General features: G+C 38.9%; 1 protein-coding gene across 1 annotated transcript; it reads right to left on the bottom strand.

The window, feature by feature from the left end:
* Nucleotides 1-2,080: 2,080 nt before the first annotated feature.
* LOC143846331 (profilin-1-like) lies at nucleotides 2,081-8,068 on the bottom strand. Its single transcript, XM_077354758.1, has 3 exons — nucleotides 7,748-8,068; nucleotides 3,368-3,505; nucleotides 2,081-2,487 (listed from the first exon to the last, which is right to left on the bottom strand). The coding sequence occupies exons 1-3, from the start codon at nucleotides 7,868-7,870 to the stop codon at nucleotides 2,353-2,355; spliced, it is 396 nt and encodes a 131-aa protein (XP_077210873.1). The 5' UTR covers nucleotides 7,871-8,068; the 3' UTR covers nucleotides 2,081-2,352.
* Between the last annotated feature and the right edge of the window lie 7,855 nt (nucleotides 8,069-15,923).

The following is a 15,923-nucleotide window of genomic DNA, read 5'->3' as shown; positions in this document are numbered from 1 at the left end:
GTTTGGCTGCTGTCACATGCAACAGACCATCCGCGAAATGCCTTTTGGATGGACCCTGTTTTATATTATAGGTGGTGGGCATGACTATATAACCTACAGTCAAGTGCACTGAGTAGGCCCAGCCTTATTTTGGTCGTGCCCTAAAATGGTCCCATAGGATGATCCTAACCCGTGGATTTGTGAAATTTCGTACACCGTGTTGTCCATTTTTATTATCCACAAATGGAAGGGTTCGAATCATCCTATGCCTGTCTACCACAGACACCAACAAATGAGTGGTTTAGATCATCCATTCATATGGGACCACTGTACTTTTTAGGGATAAATTATATGAAGAATGGCCGTATAAACACGTACACATCATCCCATCCTTGATATTTGATCCAACAGTCGCAGATGGATCAGCTGCTGTTGGATCAAATATCAAGTGTGATTAGGGCTATAACAGGGTTGGGTTGAGTTGGGTTTTTCAAAACCCTAGCCCAACCGTGGATCTCATTATCTCGACCTGACCCGCCCTGATCCTGAGTCAGGGCCGAAAAACCTCAACCCATTGCCCGTCCTACAGGGCTCAGCGTGGCCCTAGCCCTCCCTGATTGGGCCGGGCTGACCCTGATTGACCCTAGTGCAAATACATGTTAAGAGTTCCAAAAATAAAGCAGCCACATATCATATAGAACAAAATGATCAATAAACAGAGAAAGTGAACAAAATAAGACAATATAAATTCAACAACATGACGGGCAACAGAGACAATTAATAATAATAATCTAAAGAAACATTAATCCAAGATAATAAAAAACATTAGCAAAAGAAACATGCACGGATGGTTCAATTCTATAATAGAAAACTTAGGGTCGGGCCGGGTCGGGCTGACCCGAGGTATCAACCCTGAACCCGACCCGACCCTGAGTCAGGGCCTAAAAAATGAACCCTGACCCGCCTTCAGGGTTGGAAAACCCAGCCCATACCCTGTTCGGGCTCAGGACGGGCCAGGGCTGACAGGGCCAAACTTGCACCCCTAAGCGTGATGATACCTCTGTCGTACCACCTTGATGTGTTTATACGGCCTTTCATCATATAATTTCTCCATTTTTAGGTTAACACACGGATACAATCTTGGGTATATTGGCTATACTTAGTTCCAGGTATTGACCTCGTCGAGTAGTTGAGTAAGTTGACAACACGGATGAAACAAAAATTGGATTTATACTGTTTTCTGTCATATGATTTATACTGTTTTCTGTCAAATGGAACCCAAGTTGAAGCATGACATCTTGGGTTGGTATATTATCAGGGAAAGGGAAACATGAATTTTAGAAAGTACTACAATATTCATTTTTACAGTAGACTAAGGGCCATTTGGATACGCAGATTTTAGAATCCAGAGTTTTAGTTTGAAAACAGTTTAAAAGAGGGTTCATGATCAAGCTGCTGCCGCTGTCCTGGCAGCATTTCTTGGATTTTAAGTAAGAAAACCAGGTTTTTGAAATCTCTCCTGCACCCGAGATTTCTAAAATCTGGAAAAATGGGAGGATCTGCTACTCTCTTGCTGTCAGAAAGAAGGGCGAGAAGTAAAATACGAGTCAAAAACGACGGCTGGTCCGCTTCTCTTGTCTCTTAACTACAATTTTGAAGAAATCCCGGATCTTAAAATCCTCGTATCCAAACGGCCCCTAAATATAATGATTGAAATTTGAGTTGATTTGACCATTTCTTATGTTCTTCTTGCTCTTCTTTGTTTTAATGCATTTCTTATAATTTGACACCAATGGCATTTCTGTGTGTACAGTAGACAGTAGTACCGAATTACAAAGCATAAAAAAATAGTTAGAAAGATGTCAATTTTGGCTTCACTACCATTTTACTTACCTTCTGTACAAACGATAAAACTGGCTTCAAAACCATTCCATTTTTTATTAACATATGATTAATACTGATTTTGTCAAATCGAATTCAATTTGAACAATGAATAATTTTGCGTATTAGATTCGAATTGAAGCCTTTGTAAAGAAAATCTAAGGATTTGGGCAACAAAGGTGCATTGTAAGAAAAGAATTACATGAGAAGGGCAATCAACTAAGAATCCAAAACTCCTCACAAATACCTATTATTCACTTAAAATTCATAATCACTACTACCGTGAGAGTACATTAATAAAAATAATTAGTTGGAAAGGGATCATACCACGTTACAAGTAACAATCAAATACCCTGTCCTCACACAGAGTCCCCTCTGACCTAAAATATATTATTAACTGCAACCATTCTAATGCCAAGTCGACGCAAGCTCATGTTGATGATGACAACCAACAAAAGAAAATAGAAACAACCACAAAAACTCATAGCAAATCTAAAGGCCCTGATCAATGAGATAATCACCAAGCCTCTCAACAATCATGTTGCACTGACCAGGAGTCAGTGGCTCTTCATAGATGCCAATGACCAAAGCCTGATTGGTTTTCTTAATTGTAATGCCACCAGAGCCCTGTAAACAATTGGTGAGTCAAACGACAACCATGGTATAACCCACGAAGAGGAATAATAACTGACATTTGTTTTTCTAGAAACACAAAAGAAACTGAAAACTTCATAGTTATTTAAGGGTATGAGAAGGTCCTGTTAAGCTTGAAGAGTAGGTTTTTTTATGAGAGAGAGAGAGAGAGAGAGAGACTAGGAATAGTTCATAACATATAAATATGAAGAATAAATGTATCCTTGAAAAGTGGGTTTTTTAACTGTAAACTCAGAGGCAGAAAAAAATGGAAAACAGAATATGGGAATAGTTTATCACATATAAATTTGAAGAATAATTGTATCCTTCCAATCTTTAACAACTAGTATGTGCAGTTCTTTCATCACCAGGAAATATATTTTTCTGTTTACTTGCACTAAAGAAAATGCAACTCTGTTACTTATTTAAATGATAATTGTAAGCAAATGCACCTCATATGCTGCATGTAATGCTAGAAAGAGAACTTACATGCATGTCCTACCCAAAAAATAGTTAATGTTGTTCTTGACTGATATGACAAAATAGTTCTTCCCGAAAGATAATAGAGTATATTTTCTTACAGTGGAGATTGAATTGATTCAATACATCATCAATCTTCGCATATCTCACATATCCCAATGAAGCATACCAATAGACCAATTATATGTTTCCAAAAAAAAAAAAGTTTTCTTGAACAATCAAAACTTTAAACGCCAATTTTAGATTGAAGTTATTAACTGAGTCCACACTTCATTGTCCAAGTACCAATAGCTTGGTATAGGTTACAAACTTACAATGATTGCAAGTTCATAAGATTTTGACAATTAACAACAATCAGAGAGTAAAATCATGGAATTAATGAATAGGTCATCACCTTCTTCCCTCGAATGACAGCCCCTGCCTCGCCTTGGATCATAAAATACTTTGTGGATCCCAGGTATAAGCCAGTTGGAGCAAGCGATCCAGGATCATTAAAGTCGTTAACAATGGCATTTATCTCCTCAGGCTTAAACTACACATTGACACAAAAACAATAAATCATGAAATGCAAGGACAGAAGGAGAGCATTTACAAATGTACATACATGCATAAATACATAGATAACTTGGAGACATTTCCTCAGATAGAATGACATTAGTATCGAACAAAAAACACATGGCATTGCCAAGCTACCCTCTTCAGATCCTTTAGGAATGAAGGACTCCAATGAAGCAGAAGTTAAGGTGTTGTTAACTGGGATCTGCCTGGTTGAGGAAGCGGACCAAGATTCATTGATTGTGGAAGTAGACTCTCAATGTTATCCAATGGATTCCATTTCCAAAAAAACAAAAAGAAAAGAAAAAATCTTATCTCATGGATGCAGCAAAGAGCCATTTTCCACTGGAGGTTAGCGTATGCGATTGAGGAAATTCTGGACCGTGTAGAGGGTCATTACATCATTTTACAACACAAGTTGTGCTCTGCAAACAGCAAGGCACACCGGTTGGCTAAACCGGAGTAGAGAGATCAGCCGTTGGGATTTTTCATTATCTCCCCCTTAATTGTACTAGACTTTCTTTTCTTTAGAATTTCTTTTCTGTATTTGACCACCTCGGACTAGGGGTGTTTGTTCGGTTATAACCGAACCGAATAGACCGAAATTTGATAACCGAATTAATTTCGGTTATCAAATTTCAATAACCGAAACCGAACCGAAATTTCTAAAAACCGAACCGATTAAAAATTCGGTTATTCGGTTATAACCGAATAGTGGAAAAGAGGAAAAAAAAGCAAAATTTTGGTTTGGATCGGAGGGCTAGGATCATCCTATCGAAATGATTTTTTGAGCACAACCTAATTAAGTTGTGATCAATCAAATGGATGGTTTTGATCATCCTACGGAGTGCCCATATAGCACTTTTTTTTGAAAAAATAATGGTTTTTATCATAATTTCGGTTATTCGGTTAACCGATTTTTTTTTTGAGATAAGCGAAACCGAAACCAAATTTCCAAAAAAAAAATAACCGAAACCGAAACCGAACCGCCCAAACCAATTCGGTTCGGTTCGGTTATTCGGTTATAACCGAATAATGAACACCCCTACCTCGGACCCAGGCTATGCCCTTTTATCTAATATATATTTCGTTACCATTCAAAAAAAGAAAAAAGAAGACTCATAATCATCGCATGTATTCATTTAAAACCTTCTTTGGTCATTTTGTGGTTTAATTGTTCTCTTTAGTCATTTTAGCTCAGCCAGGGGTATATTCGTCTTTTACATTGAATGGGCAGCCTATAAAAGGTATTTCCGTCTCATTTTGTGTAGAACCTTTGATGATTTAATTGAGAATACAGATTTTGCCCCTATTTCTCTTCTTCTTCCTTCCATCTTTCTCCTTTCTTCCCCTCTTTCTCCTCTACTCTTCTCCTTCTCTTCCTCTTCTTCTTCTCTTTTCCTCATTTCTTCTACTTCTCCTCCCTAGGTCGCATCAGTTTGGTATTAGAGCAAAGATCCCAGCTCTATTTTTTCTCTCCCTGTCTCTCTATCTTTCTCCATGTCTCTCTATCTTTCTCCCTATCACAGACTCCACCATCTTCCCAAACCCTAAACCCAAACCCCTTTCCTCCTCCTTCGTCTAACCCAAACCACAACCCTAATCCCAAAACCCTAACGAAATCCTAAAAAAACCTTAAACCCCTAACCCCAAACCCTACCCCCTTTGCATTCTCAAATCGCGCCCTCCACACGCCGTTGGTTCTGCTGCATCACACCTCTTCCCAAACTCTAACCCTAGTAACCCCTTCCGTCCTCATCATTCCCTTTGCCTTTTCGTTCTGAAGCCCTAACCCTTAAAACCCTAACCCATTCCCCTCTCCATCAGCCCGTGGCTTACAATCTTTTATTCAGTTACCACGAGTGACCATTTACAGCCTATGATTGGTCTCAGCCAGGTTGCCACTTTTCCATTCCATCGCACTTTACCGGGATGGACCGGCTTGTGAAGGCCTATATCGGAGGTGACTTTCACAACCTTCTACTCATAGTGCGAGAGTGGGTCATTTACATATTTGACCCAGGCGGACGACCACAGTAGCGAGGTGATGGGGAACTCGAGGACGAGTTCTTTCAAGGAGGGGAGTTTGATGCATCCCCTCGATTTTTTACGTCGGCAGGCTTTCATTTCTCATAGGGTAGCTTGTTTTTCCATAGAGTGGCACACTTATATTTTTTTCTCCTTTCTTTTGTCTTTAGTGGTGTTTTCCACTGGTAGGGATAGTTTGGTCATTTTGTAGTTTAATTGTCCATTTTAGTCATTTTACCTTAGCCAACGGTATACTCATCTTTTACAATGTATAGGTAGCCCATAAAAGGCATTTCCCTCTCATCTTGTGTAGAACCTTTGATGAAATTACTGAGAATACATATTTCTCCCCTATTTGTCTACTTCCCTTTCTCTTCCTCTTCTTCCATCCCTCTTTATCCTTTCTTCCCCCTTTTCTCCTCTACTTTTCTCCTTCTCTTTCTCTATTTTTCTTCTCTTCCTCTTCTTCTTCTATTTTTCCCTCTTTCTTCTACTTCTCCTCCTTGGGGTCACATCACAATAGCTTACCATGAAAAAGTTAATAATGACAGCAATGACGATGATGATGATAATGATGCAATAATTTTTTTGAAAATGTTAAAAGCACCTGCACCAACCGGGAATAATAATAATGATAACGATGCAATAATGATAACTTATGTTACATGGATCATAGTTTTAAAACTCCCAGCATCCGCGTCGACTCCCTTTTACCTTGATTGCATTCCGCATTGCGCCACATCCGCAATCCGCATTTTGGCCTATAGAGTCAATAAAAACTCCTTTCAGTCTCCTGAATTATGACCGCGTCAACCAAGTACTCAGCCGCATCAACCGAGTACTCGACCGTGTCGTGTCGAGTCGACTAGGATTTTCTTCGGCCATGTTCCGCGGCACATCCGCATTTTTAAACACTGATATGGATACTTCTGAATGGGCAAAGAATTCATGTCAGAAACGTCTCAGATTATTTACTTTAGGATTCATAGACACTTCTAGGCCTCTTTTATTTGTTTTGTTCCTGGCTATAGCTACCATGTTTTAAGTTTTATCCATCATAATAGTATGATTTTTATATGAAAATAAAACATTATAAATATGCTAAAAATTTTAATATATTATTTATTATAATTAAAAATTCAGAATTGATTAAAACATTTTAGAAAATCCATGAATCTTTCTTTTTTGAGGTTTGCCGAATCTGACATTCGGTACTCGTGTCAGATTCTGACACTGGTACCCATACCGATGCAACATAGATGATAACAAATAAAAAACCCAAACAATCTCATTAGGCACAACATAATAATGACAAAAAGTGATACATAATAAGTCCCAATATCCACACACCATTTTTTGCATAAGTCTCTAGGCCTAAGATGGGAATATATTAGTCCTAATATAAGGAATTGTCTTCGTTTTTTGGTTTTATTTAATACGTAAGACGGGGTTAGGCAAGAGCCCTAACAGTGTATTGATAAAAAAAAATGTTATAATTAAGAGCACAAAACACCAACTCTATCCCTAGAGACAAGAAAGGGGGAACAAACAATCTTTGACCATCCAAATTCTTCGAACTAACCCTAGAGACGAGGAAAACAATAGGTTCTCAATGATCCAATATATGATGTGGATGTAGCTCAACACTCAGTGCATAAGTGGCACCTGAGTTACATAATGGGCTAGCTTGATGAGTGCATATTGGGATCTCTTGGAGTGTCATTCTCACAAAAATCCATTTAAAAGTATATATAAATAAATCATCAAATCTGAACATTCAAACCTAAGTCCCAAATTAAACAAGACCTAGACCCGAAAATTTCTTGAAATTTAGATCGAAACAACAAATCCACATCAATGGACGGATTAAATCACTTCAAAAACATTACCATAAAATGAAAACAAAAACCCACATACATCAAACATATAGATCAAAGCATCTCAAATCCCAGTACAGCAATAAAACTCAAATGAAATGAGTATCCAATCATCACATAATATATCTAATAAATCAGAAACCTAATTCAGAATCTTCCACCAGAAAACATCTAAAAAGTACCATCGATGCAATCGAAACAAACAAACAAAAACCCAAAAACATTCTCATCAGAACCTTCTATATAGTCCATTGAACCCATCAAAGAAAACCCAATATTTAAGAAGTAAAATCAAGCCCAAAAAAAAAACGGACCTTAGGGAAGGAAGAGCTTTGAGCCCAAACATTACCATCGAGTCCCATAATAGAGGCAGCCGAGAGATGCTGACCGTCGATGTTACACATCAGATGATCGTCGACGTACGTTTGCCAAGACATTTTCTCCTGACCCTGTTTTTCTTCCAAGAGAGGATTTTTTCAATGGGGGACAAAACTGCAAAAGAGACTACTATTCTTAAAAGCTCCGAAGATGTGAAAAGAGAGAAGGAATATATGAAGATGGAGGAGAAAAGGGATAAATATAGAGATTGATGGAAATATGGAATGTGTTACAGGATTCTCGCTCAAACCGCGTACTATATCCAATTTCCTTCCATAAAAAAACCGCCCTTTTCTATAATGAATTCATCCCTCCTGTTTTTTAAAATGGACGGTACAGCCCACACCATAGGATGATCCATACCGTCCATTTGATGGGCCACAATTTAAATAGGCTGTGCTCCAAAAATCATTTCAATAGGATGATCTAACCGTCCGATCTGTAGAAGTTTCCATAATGCGATTCCCTCTTTAGATCGGAGGGTTAGAATCATCCTAGTAATGATTTTTGGGGCACAATCTATTTACGTGTTGGCCCATCAGATAGGGTGTGCCCAAAAAATCAGCACCAAGGGGTCATCCTAGAACTTCGTTTTGTGGTGCCTTGTGGTACTCAGAATGGACACGGTGTGCCCAATAAAATGAAGTTCTAGGATGACCCTCTGGTGCTGATTTTTTTGGCACACCCTATCTATGTTAGGACCTATCAAATGAATGCTTTGGATCATCCAAACAGCGTGGGCCCACTGTGTTTTTTTAAAGGGAGGAGTAGATAAGCTTATCTAGGGGAGAGACTAGAGACACTTTCCTCTCTCTCTCTCTCTCTCTCTCTCTCTCTCTCTCTCTATATATATATATATATATATATATATATATATATATATAAATAAAGAATACTTTAAACCCCAAAGCAAGTAATCACATTTGAGCTAAAGGAAATGACTATTTTGACTCAATTCAAAATGACACATTGCAATGTAAGAAAAAAGAACTAGCTTGGAAGGTCTGACTATATTAGAGAATGAAATCAAATCAAGATCAAATATTCTGAGATTAGAAGATTTGATTTGATTAGGCTATATTAGTTGGTTGGCTTAGATTAGGCAAGTGAATTAGATTAGGATAGTGTCTTTCCATAATTATCTTATTCTCTTGCTATGTTTATCATTTGAGTGTTCTATAAAAACACTCCTTGTGCTTAATGTAAATCATCCAAGATTAATATAATTTTTTATTATTTTACAGACTATTCCGTAGAACGGTGTTTAGATTTTCAAGCGTTCTTATATTTTCATTAAGGCCCTGTTCGTTTAAGATTATGATAAACCGATTGTGAGTGCCAAACCGATTATTGGATTCATACTGGACTCAAATTTAAACATAATTTTTAGCGGTTTGGCACTCACATTCAGTTGTCATAACCTTAAAGGAACATGGCCTAAATGTATGCCCTTATAGATCATGTGGTATATATGTAAGAAGATTGTGGTTTAAGACGGGGTTTAAGACTTTTTACTAAAATGGGTTTAAGACTTAAAGTGAGGTATTAGAATTTTTAAAATGCAAATGATGGTGGTTAGTTTTAGGGATGTTTTATAAATTAATCTTCAAAAATATAATTTTATGGATAATAGTTGATTTTTGGTGACTAATTAGAAAATATTTTATAGGGACTTCTTGCCAAGAGAAAAGTACGAAATGTGGGCTGATGTTTGGGGAAATTATGGATTACGGGCACCTTTTAAAACAAGAACAAAACACGGGCTAATCTTCAAAATCAGGTGGTCGAAAGACCCTGAAACCCTTCTGACATCGATAGAGTCCTCCTTTTTCATTACTGCCTATTAAATTGGCATGCTTCACGAGGATTCTTTTGGTTCATTTGAATGGGTATTTGAACCGAAAGAACTTTAGTTCGTTTCTATCTTGGCCGTCGGAAATAACTAGAGATGGATGAATGCTTGACACGTGTTGTAAAACTTAAACTTTTTTTAATGCTAACGTTATTGAATACTATAGTGAGCAACGTTATCTTTTCTCACTTCTGTTTTGGCTTAGAACGGTAACGTTATTGAATACATCTCTTTTGGCTTAGTATCTTTTTCCTTCTCTGTTGGTCCCCATTATTTACGCCGGCGTACCCCATTATTTACGCCGGCATACCCTTTATTTCTCTTTTGGCTTAGAATCTTTTTCCTTCTCTTTTGGTCCTCATTATTTACGCCGGCTTACCCCATTATTCATGCTTTCCGCTGGTGTACCCATTATTTCAGCCGGTGTACCCATTATTTATCTTTTGGCTTAGAATCTTTTCCTTTCTCTGTTAGTCTCCATTATTTCCATCGGCGTACCTCAAGGTGGCAAACGTGCCGGGTCGGGCCGGCACGGCCCGACCAAATGAGGCCTGGATAGGCCTGCGGGCCGAGCATGGCACGGTGTACAGAAGGGTTCATGGGCCGTGCCGTGCTGGGCTGAAATCCTCGAGGCTAGGCACGGCACTGCCCGCAACCCGCGGCCTGCCAGCCGGTGTTTTTTTTTTTTTTTTTTTGAAAATATATGTTTTGGATGAAAATACCCCCCAAATTAGCCGTTTGAAACAACTTTTGGGGGGTATTTTCGGGTTTTTTTTTTAAATATATACATTTTATAAAGGGGGAACCGGGCTCGTGGGTCGTGCCGTGCCGGCGCGCCGGGCTCCCCAACCAAGCCCGACACGGCCGGCGGCTTCATGCCGTGCCAGTACGGCACGCGTCATTGTAGCTATCCGTGGCGTGGCGTGCCTTGCCAGGCCGTGGGCCGGCACGACCCGTTTGCCACCTTGAGGCGTACCCCATTATTTACGCCGGCGTACCCATTATTTCTCTTTTGGCTTAGAATCTTTTCCCTTCTCTTTTGGTCCTCATTATTTACGCTGGCTAACCCCATTATTTACGTCTTCCGCCGGTGTAACCCTTTATTTCCACCGGCGTACACCTTATTTCCGTCGGCGTACCCCTTAATATCCCGGTGGCGTTCTCCTAAATCCGGTAGCGTTCTCAGCCAAAAGAGACGTGATAAATAATAGAATATTCAATAACGTCGCCGTTCTAAGCCAAAAGAGGCGTATTCAATAACGTTACTGTTATAAACTAAAACAGAAGTGAGGACCAAAAGAGAAGTGAAAAGATAGAAACGAACCCAAAGCCAAAAGAGACGTATTCAATGACGTTACTGTTCTAAGCCAAAAGAGAAGTGAGAAAAGATAATGATTGACTTTGGGTTGTCAGCCTTCCAAAAAGTTTTTCATTATTTGTCAAGCATCCATCCGTCTCTAGTTATTTCCGACGGCCAAGATAGAAACGAACCCAATGTTCTTTCGGTTCAAATACGCATTCAAACGAACCAAAAAAAGCCTCATGAAGCGAGCCAATTTAATAGGCAGTAATGAAAAAGGAAGTTGAATGGCGTTTCTGTCGATGTCAGAAGGGTATCAGGGTCTTTTTCCAACCCGATTTTAAAGATTAGCCCGTTTTTTGTTCTTGTTTTAAAAGGTGCACGCAATCCGTAATTACTCCAAACATCAGCCCACATTCAGTACTTTTCTCTCTTGCCAAAACTCTCTCCCTCTTCATTGGTTGTTGTGAACTTTAAGAAAATGGCCAAATAAGATCAACAGAATAGGAGAATTTATATGATGCCCGACATATATAAATTATTAATAGTATCATTATTAAAACAAGGGAGCTCAGATATCATTTCCCTGATATCAACATATATATTTTTTCCATTGGACTATGGGTAACCATTAGAGGTGTAAACGGATCGAATTCGAATCGGATAGTGCTATATCCGAATTCGAATTCGTTTACAAAATTCAGTATCCGAATTCGCATCCGAATTCGACGGATAATTAAAATTTGTTACCGAATTCGCATCCGACAGATATTATTCAAATACGGATTCAAATCCAAATTAATAAACAGATATCCGAATTCGAACATATCCCGTTTATCTGGATTCAAATCCAAATTCATAAACAGATATCCAAATTCGAACATATCCGAAATCATAAGCAGACATCCGAATTTGAATGTATCCGTTTATCCGGATTGAAATCCATAAACGGATATCCGAATTTAAATCCGCAAAAATTTTTTATAAGGGCAACAAACAGCTACCACCGTTTGCTTTGTTTTACTTACTCATTAGTTTAAGACGATTTTATCATTAAACCCCGGCCCATATTTATACCCACAGCTCCACACAAGTTTTCACCTCTCTCCCGATGTGGGACTAAATTTGCAAAACAGTAGTGTTGTCTGTTGAAGATAACATAATTTTAATAACAGTAGTGTGGGCCATACCATAATTTTAATAAAGTGAGAGTGCGCCCGTATGACAGTAGTGTTGATAAGATTTTCATTTTTTTTTATTTTATAATAATTTGCTACCAAGCTTCTCCTCTTGGAAAGTAGCAATGGTGGTGCAAAGATGCGCCGATTGGCAATTCGTGCTAGCAAAAATGTAAAAACGTAATCATTACACACAAAAAAGTAAAATAGTAAAGTATAAAGTTTTAAATGAAACATTACCAATAAAATATTTAAGGTTATGACAATTACTGAAAGAAACACTTACTTAGAATAATTATTACAATCCAATAATCCAATAATCCACAAATAGATTGTGCCTAAACAATCATTCCCATACATATTATAGAATCCTCTAGATCAGAGGGTTGGGACCTAAGATTATTCTATGGAAATGATAAGTTGGGCACAACCCTATTTCCATTGTGGCCCATCAAATGGACGGTTTGGATGGACCGTACAGTACATTTTGATTAATACTGGACTATATGCTTACACCATATAAAATCCATATTTCTTGTTACCAGATGTGACTGTATGGCCAACCAATGGATGGTGTAGATCTGATAGACCCAACAAATGGACTTATTAATGAAGGGAAGGATTTTCTTCAAAAGGGAAAATGTTATCTTTCTTGTCAGTATGGGTGGGATTGCATTTGAAGCGGATATGGCTAGACATCAGTTCATAAGCACACAGACTTTGAGAAAAAGTACAGCACCTTAGTTTCTGTTAAATTTACAAAATTTTCCGGGTTACCCGCGGGTTTACCCGCACCCACCTTTTTGCTCTATAATTCTCTAGAAACTATGCCATCTTCTTTCAATCACCAGCATCCATTTGTTTTTTTCATCCTACAGGCCACATTTGTTGCTTCATAAAGAAGCCATGTCAAACTCCAAGAATGCCCTTAAAATGAGAGATTACTTCCTTTCCTACCTAAAACACTTTTTGTTTTTGTTTTTTTCTAAAAAGAAAATTTACTCTTCTTTTAGAAACAAAAGATAGTGTGTCATTACTAAAAATAAATATTAATGATATTATTAATAATAAATAAATAAAATTTACTTCTCGGATTCGGATGTTAAACGGATCGGATATACCATTTACCAGATTCGCATCCGCTAAGAGCCGGATATCTCATAAACGGATTCGGATAATATCCGCTTGAAACGGATCCGGATAATATTCGCTTTAAACGGATTCGGATGCGGACGGTAATCGAATTTTCGAATATCCATTTACACCCCTAGTAACCATAATTAGGAAACCCAACTTAAGATGGGAACTCCGTGAATGAAATCATTAGGAGGGGACATGGCAACTTGGAGAGATGATCACGTCCGCTATAAATGATTTTTTAATTAATTTTAGTGTAAACTACTAAAAACCCCTAGATAAAAACTTCAAAAGGGAATTGATATACCGCCCCTTTTTTTACCCAGGACAGCCAGCACTAGTGTATCAATGACTGTTGCGGGGCTGATGTACTTCACGTGGGAAGGATTCAACCGGCCTGATTGCCACATACACTGCAGCTGGCTGTCCCATGTAAAAGAAGGGGGCGAATTTATCATTTCCCTAAAAAAATTAATTACCAATATCACCATCATCTACCTTAAATAACATTTTTTTGCTTTTCCAAATTCACCTTTAACTTAAGATAAAGTTACTTTTGATGGGTGGGGCCATCAACTCTGCCATGGATTGGCGTGGGCCCCACCATTTTACACCATGTTTTGATGGGTTACATCCGTCAACTCTTCTCAAACCATGCATCATGTGGGGCCCACCATTTCACTTCATGTTTTGATGTAGTGGGTCTCATGATCTCCACCCAAGGCTTACTATTTTACACCTCATTTTTTGATGGGTGGGGTCTACCATCGGCACCAAACTCATGAACAGGGCAAGACGCCCCATTTACACCTAATATATTGATGTGGTGGGTCCACTATTATACACCTCATGTTTTGATGGGGCTGGGCCCTCTATTTAACACCTATGCATAGCATGGGCCAAGAATGCTAGTAAGCTAAGGGTGTCAATTTTGGCTCGGGCTCGGAAGCTCACTCGAGCTCGGCTCGAATCCTTAACGAGCAGAGCCGGCTTGTTAAGCTTAACGAGCCGAGCCCGAGTTAGGCCAGGCTCGGCTCGGCTCGTTAAGAATTTAATATATTTAAATATATATATTATATATTAATATATACACTAAAAGGGTTGTCTAGGGAGTGAAAGGGGGAGGCAAAATATGTCACTTCTTTTTTGGAACCCCATTTGTTACTTGGACCACCCCCCTAGTGTAAAAAGAGTAGTAAAAAAACACTAGATAGGGCTGTCCAGGGAAGATGAGGGGTGTAAAATTAATATAATTCGAGCTCGATAAGGCTCGCGAGCCTGGCCTGGTTCGAGCCCGAGCCGAGCTTTTGAGCTTAACGAGCCGATCCGAGAGAGAGAGAGAGAGGCTCGTCTCGTTTACACCCCTATAGTAAGCTACTAAGCTTAAGCACTAATCAATCATTTAGATATATATATATATATATATATATATATATATATAGAGAGAGAGAGAGAGAGAGAGAGAGAGAGAGAGAGAGAGAGAGAGAGATTGAACTAGTAATATAGTTGGCGGCATATCCTATTATTCTTATAACATAAAAAAATTATTTTGGACGACAGCTTCTCAAAATACAACCTATTTGTTCATTATTTGGAACATGGCAAACTGAATGAAGATGGAGAAAAATATGCTTAATTCGAGTAAACTCTAGAATAAAGAAGTTGAATTTCTTAACAACTTCTCATCTAGGAATCTATGTGACATTCATAGGGGCGGCCCCGGTTTAGGTTTCAACAAGAAGAGTTGTGACTCAGTGTCAGAGTGGGCAAAGGCTCATGATGAGTCTGAACTGCGAGAATAACTGACTAACCCATGCCGTAAGATGGCATTCTCTACACAAAAATGGCACCAAGCCCAGAACGAAATGGTGACAGATCGGCCATGTATCCCTGTCCTTCGAACTACAGTTGTAGCCCTATTCGAATTGCATCTGTTACCTAACCCGTCTGCGTGCTGTTTATTTGGGGGTTGGCATCCAATCCACTCAATCTGTTGTTTATTTGGGGGTTGGCATTCAGTCCACTCAATGCACCCGCTCACCAGCAATGGACTGATCATCTCCCAATACTCCAAAATGTAATATTTTTTTTCTCGATAATCCACTAGTAGGCGTCTCCTGCCAAACCTCAACTTACCCATAAAATCTGTCTCAATCTTAAGCGGCATATTGATTTCTCGTTTTTTTTCAAACCATTTGCAGCCGTTTGTATACGCAGATTTTAGAATCTGGGGGCTCCCCAAAATCCAGGATGGGGGACAAGAGAAGAAAGAGACCGTGACATAATCTAATCTGTTTCCCCTGGTTTTAGGGAAAACTACTAAAAGAGGATCCTTTGGAGATTGTCGAACGTGGCTCCATATATGGGTTCTTTGGAAGGAGAGAAATGCTCGCTTATTCAAGAACACGGTAAAAGGCCCCCAATTCTCATACTAAAAAATCATTTCGCTCATCATTTCTTGAGCGAGAATCCTTCCCAGCTTTAAATTCTTCTCTAGCACGGACGTTAACCGATGTTGGAAGGTCTGCTCGAGTGAGAAGAGGGAAGAGTCTGTTTCCCCTAGTTGGTCCGCTCCTGAGCCTGGCTGGGTGGAACTAAACTTCAGTTCGAGCGACTGCAATCCTGGGTTGGCTCTAGTAGGCGCC

The sequence above is a fragment of the Tasmannia lanceolata genome, unplaced genomic scaffold (genome assembly GCF_043159265.1).
Source record: "Tasmannia lanceolata isolate RefF3 unplaced genomic scaffold, GAP_Taslan_0.1 ptg000015l, whole genome shotgun sequence".
Lineage (NCBI taxonomy): Eukaryota > Viridiplantae > Streptophyta > Magnoliopsida > Canellales > Winteraceae > Tasmannia > Tasmannia lanceolata.
Note: the sequence above shows the minus strand (reverse complement) of the source record. Positions and strands in the feature narration are given on the sequence as shown.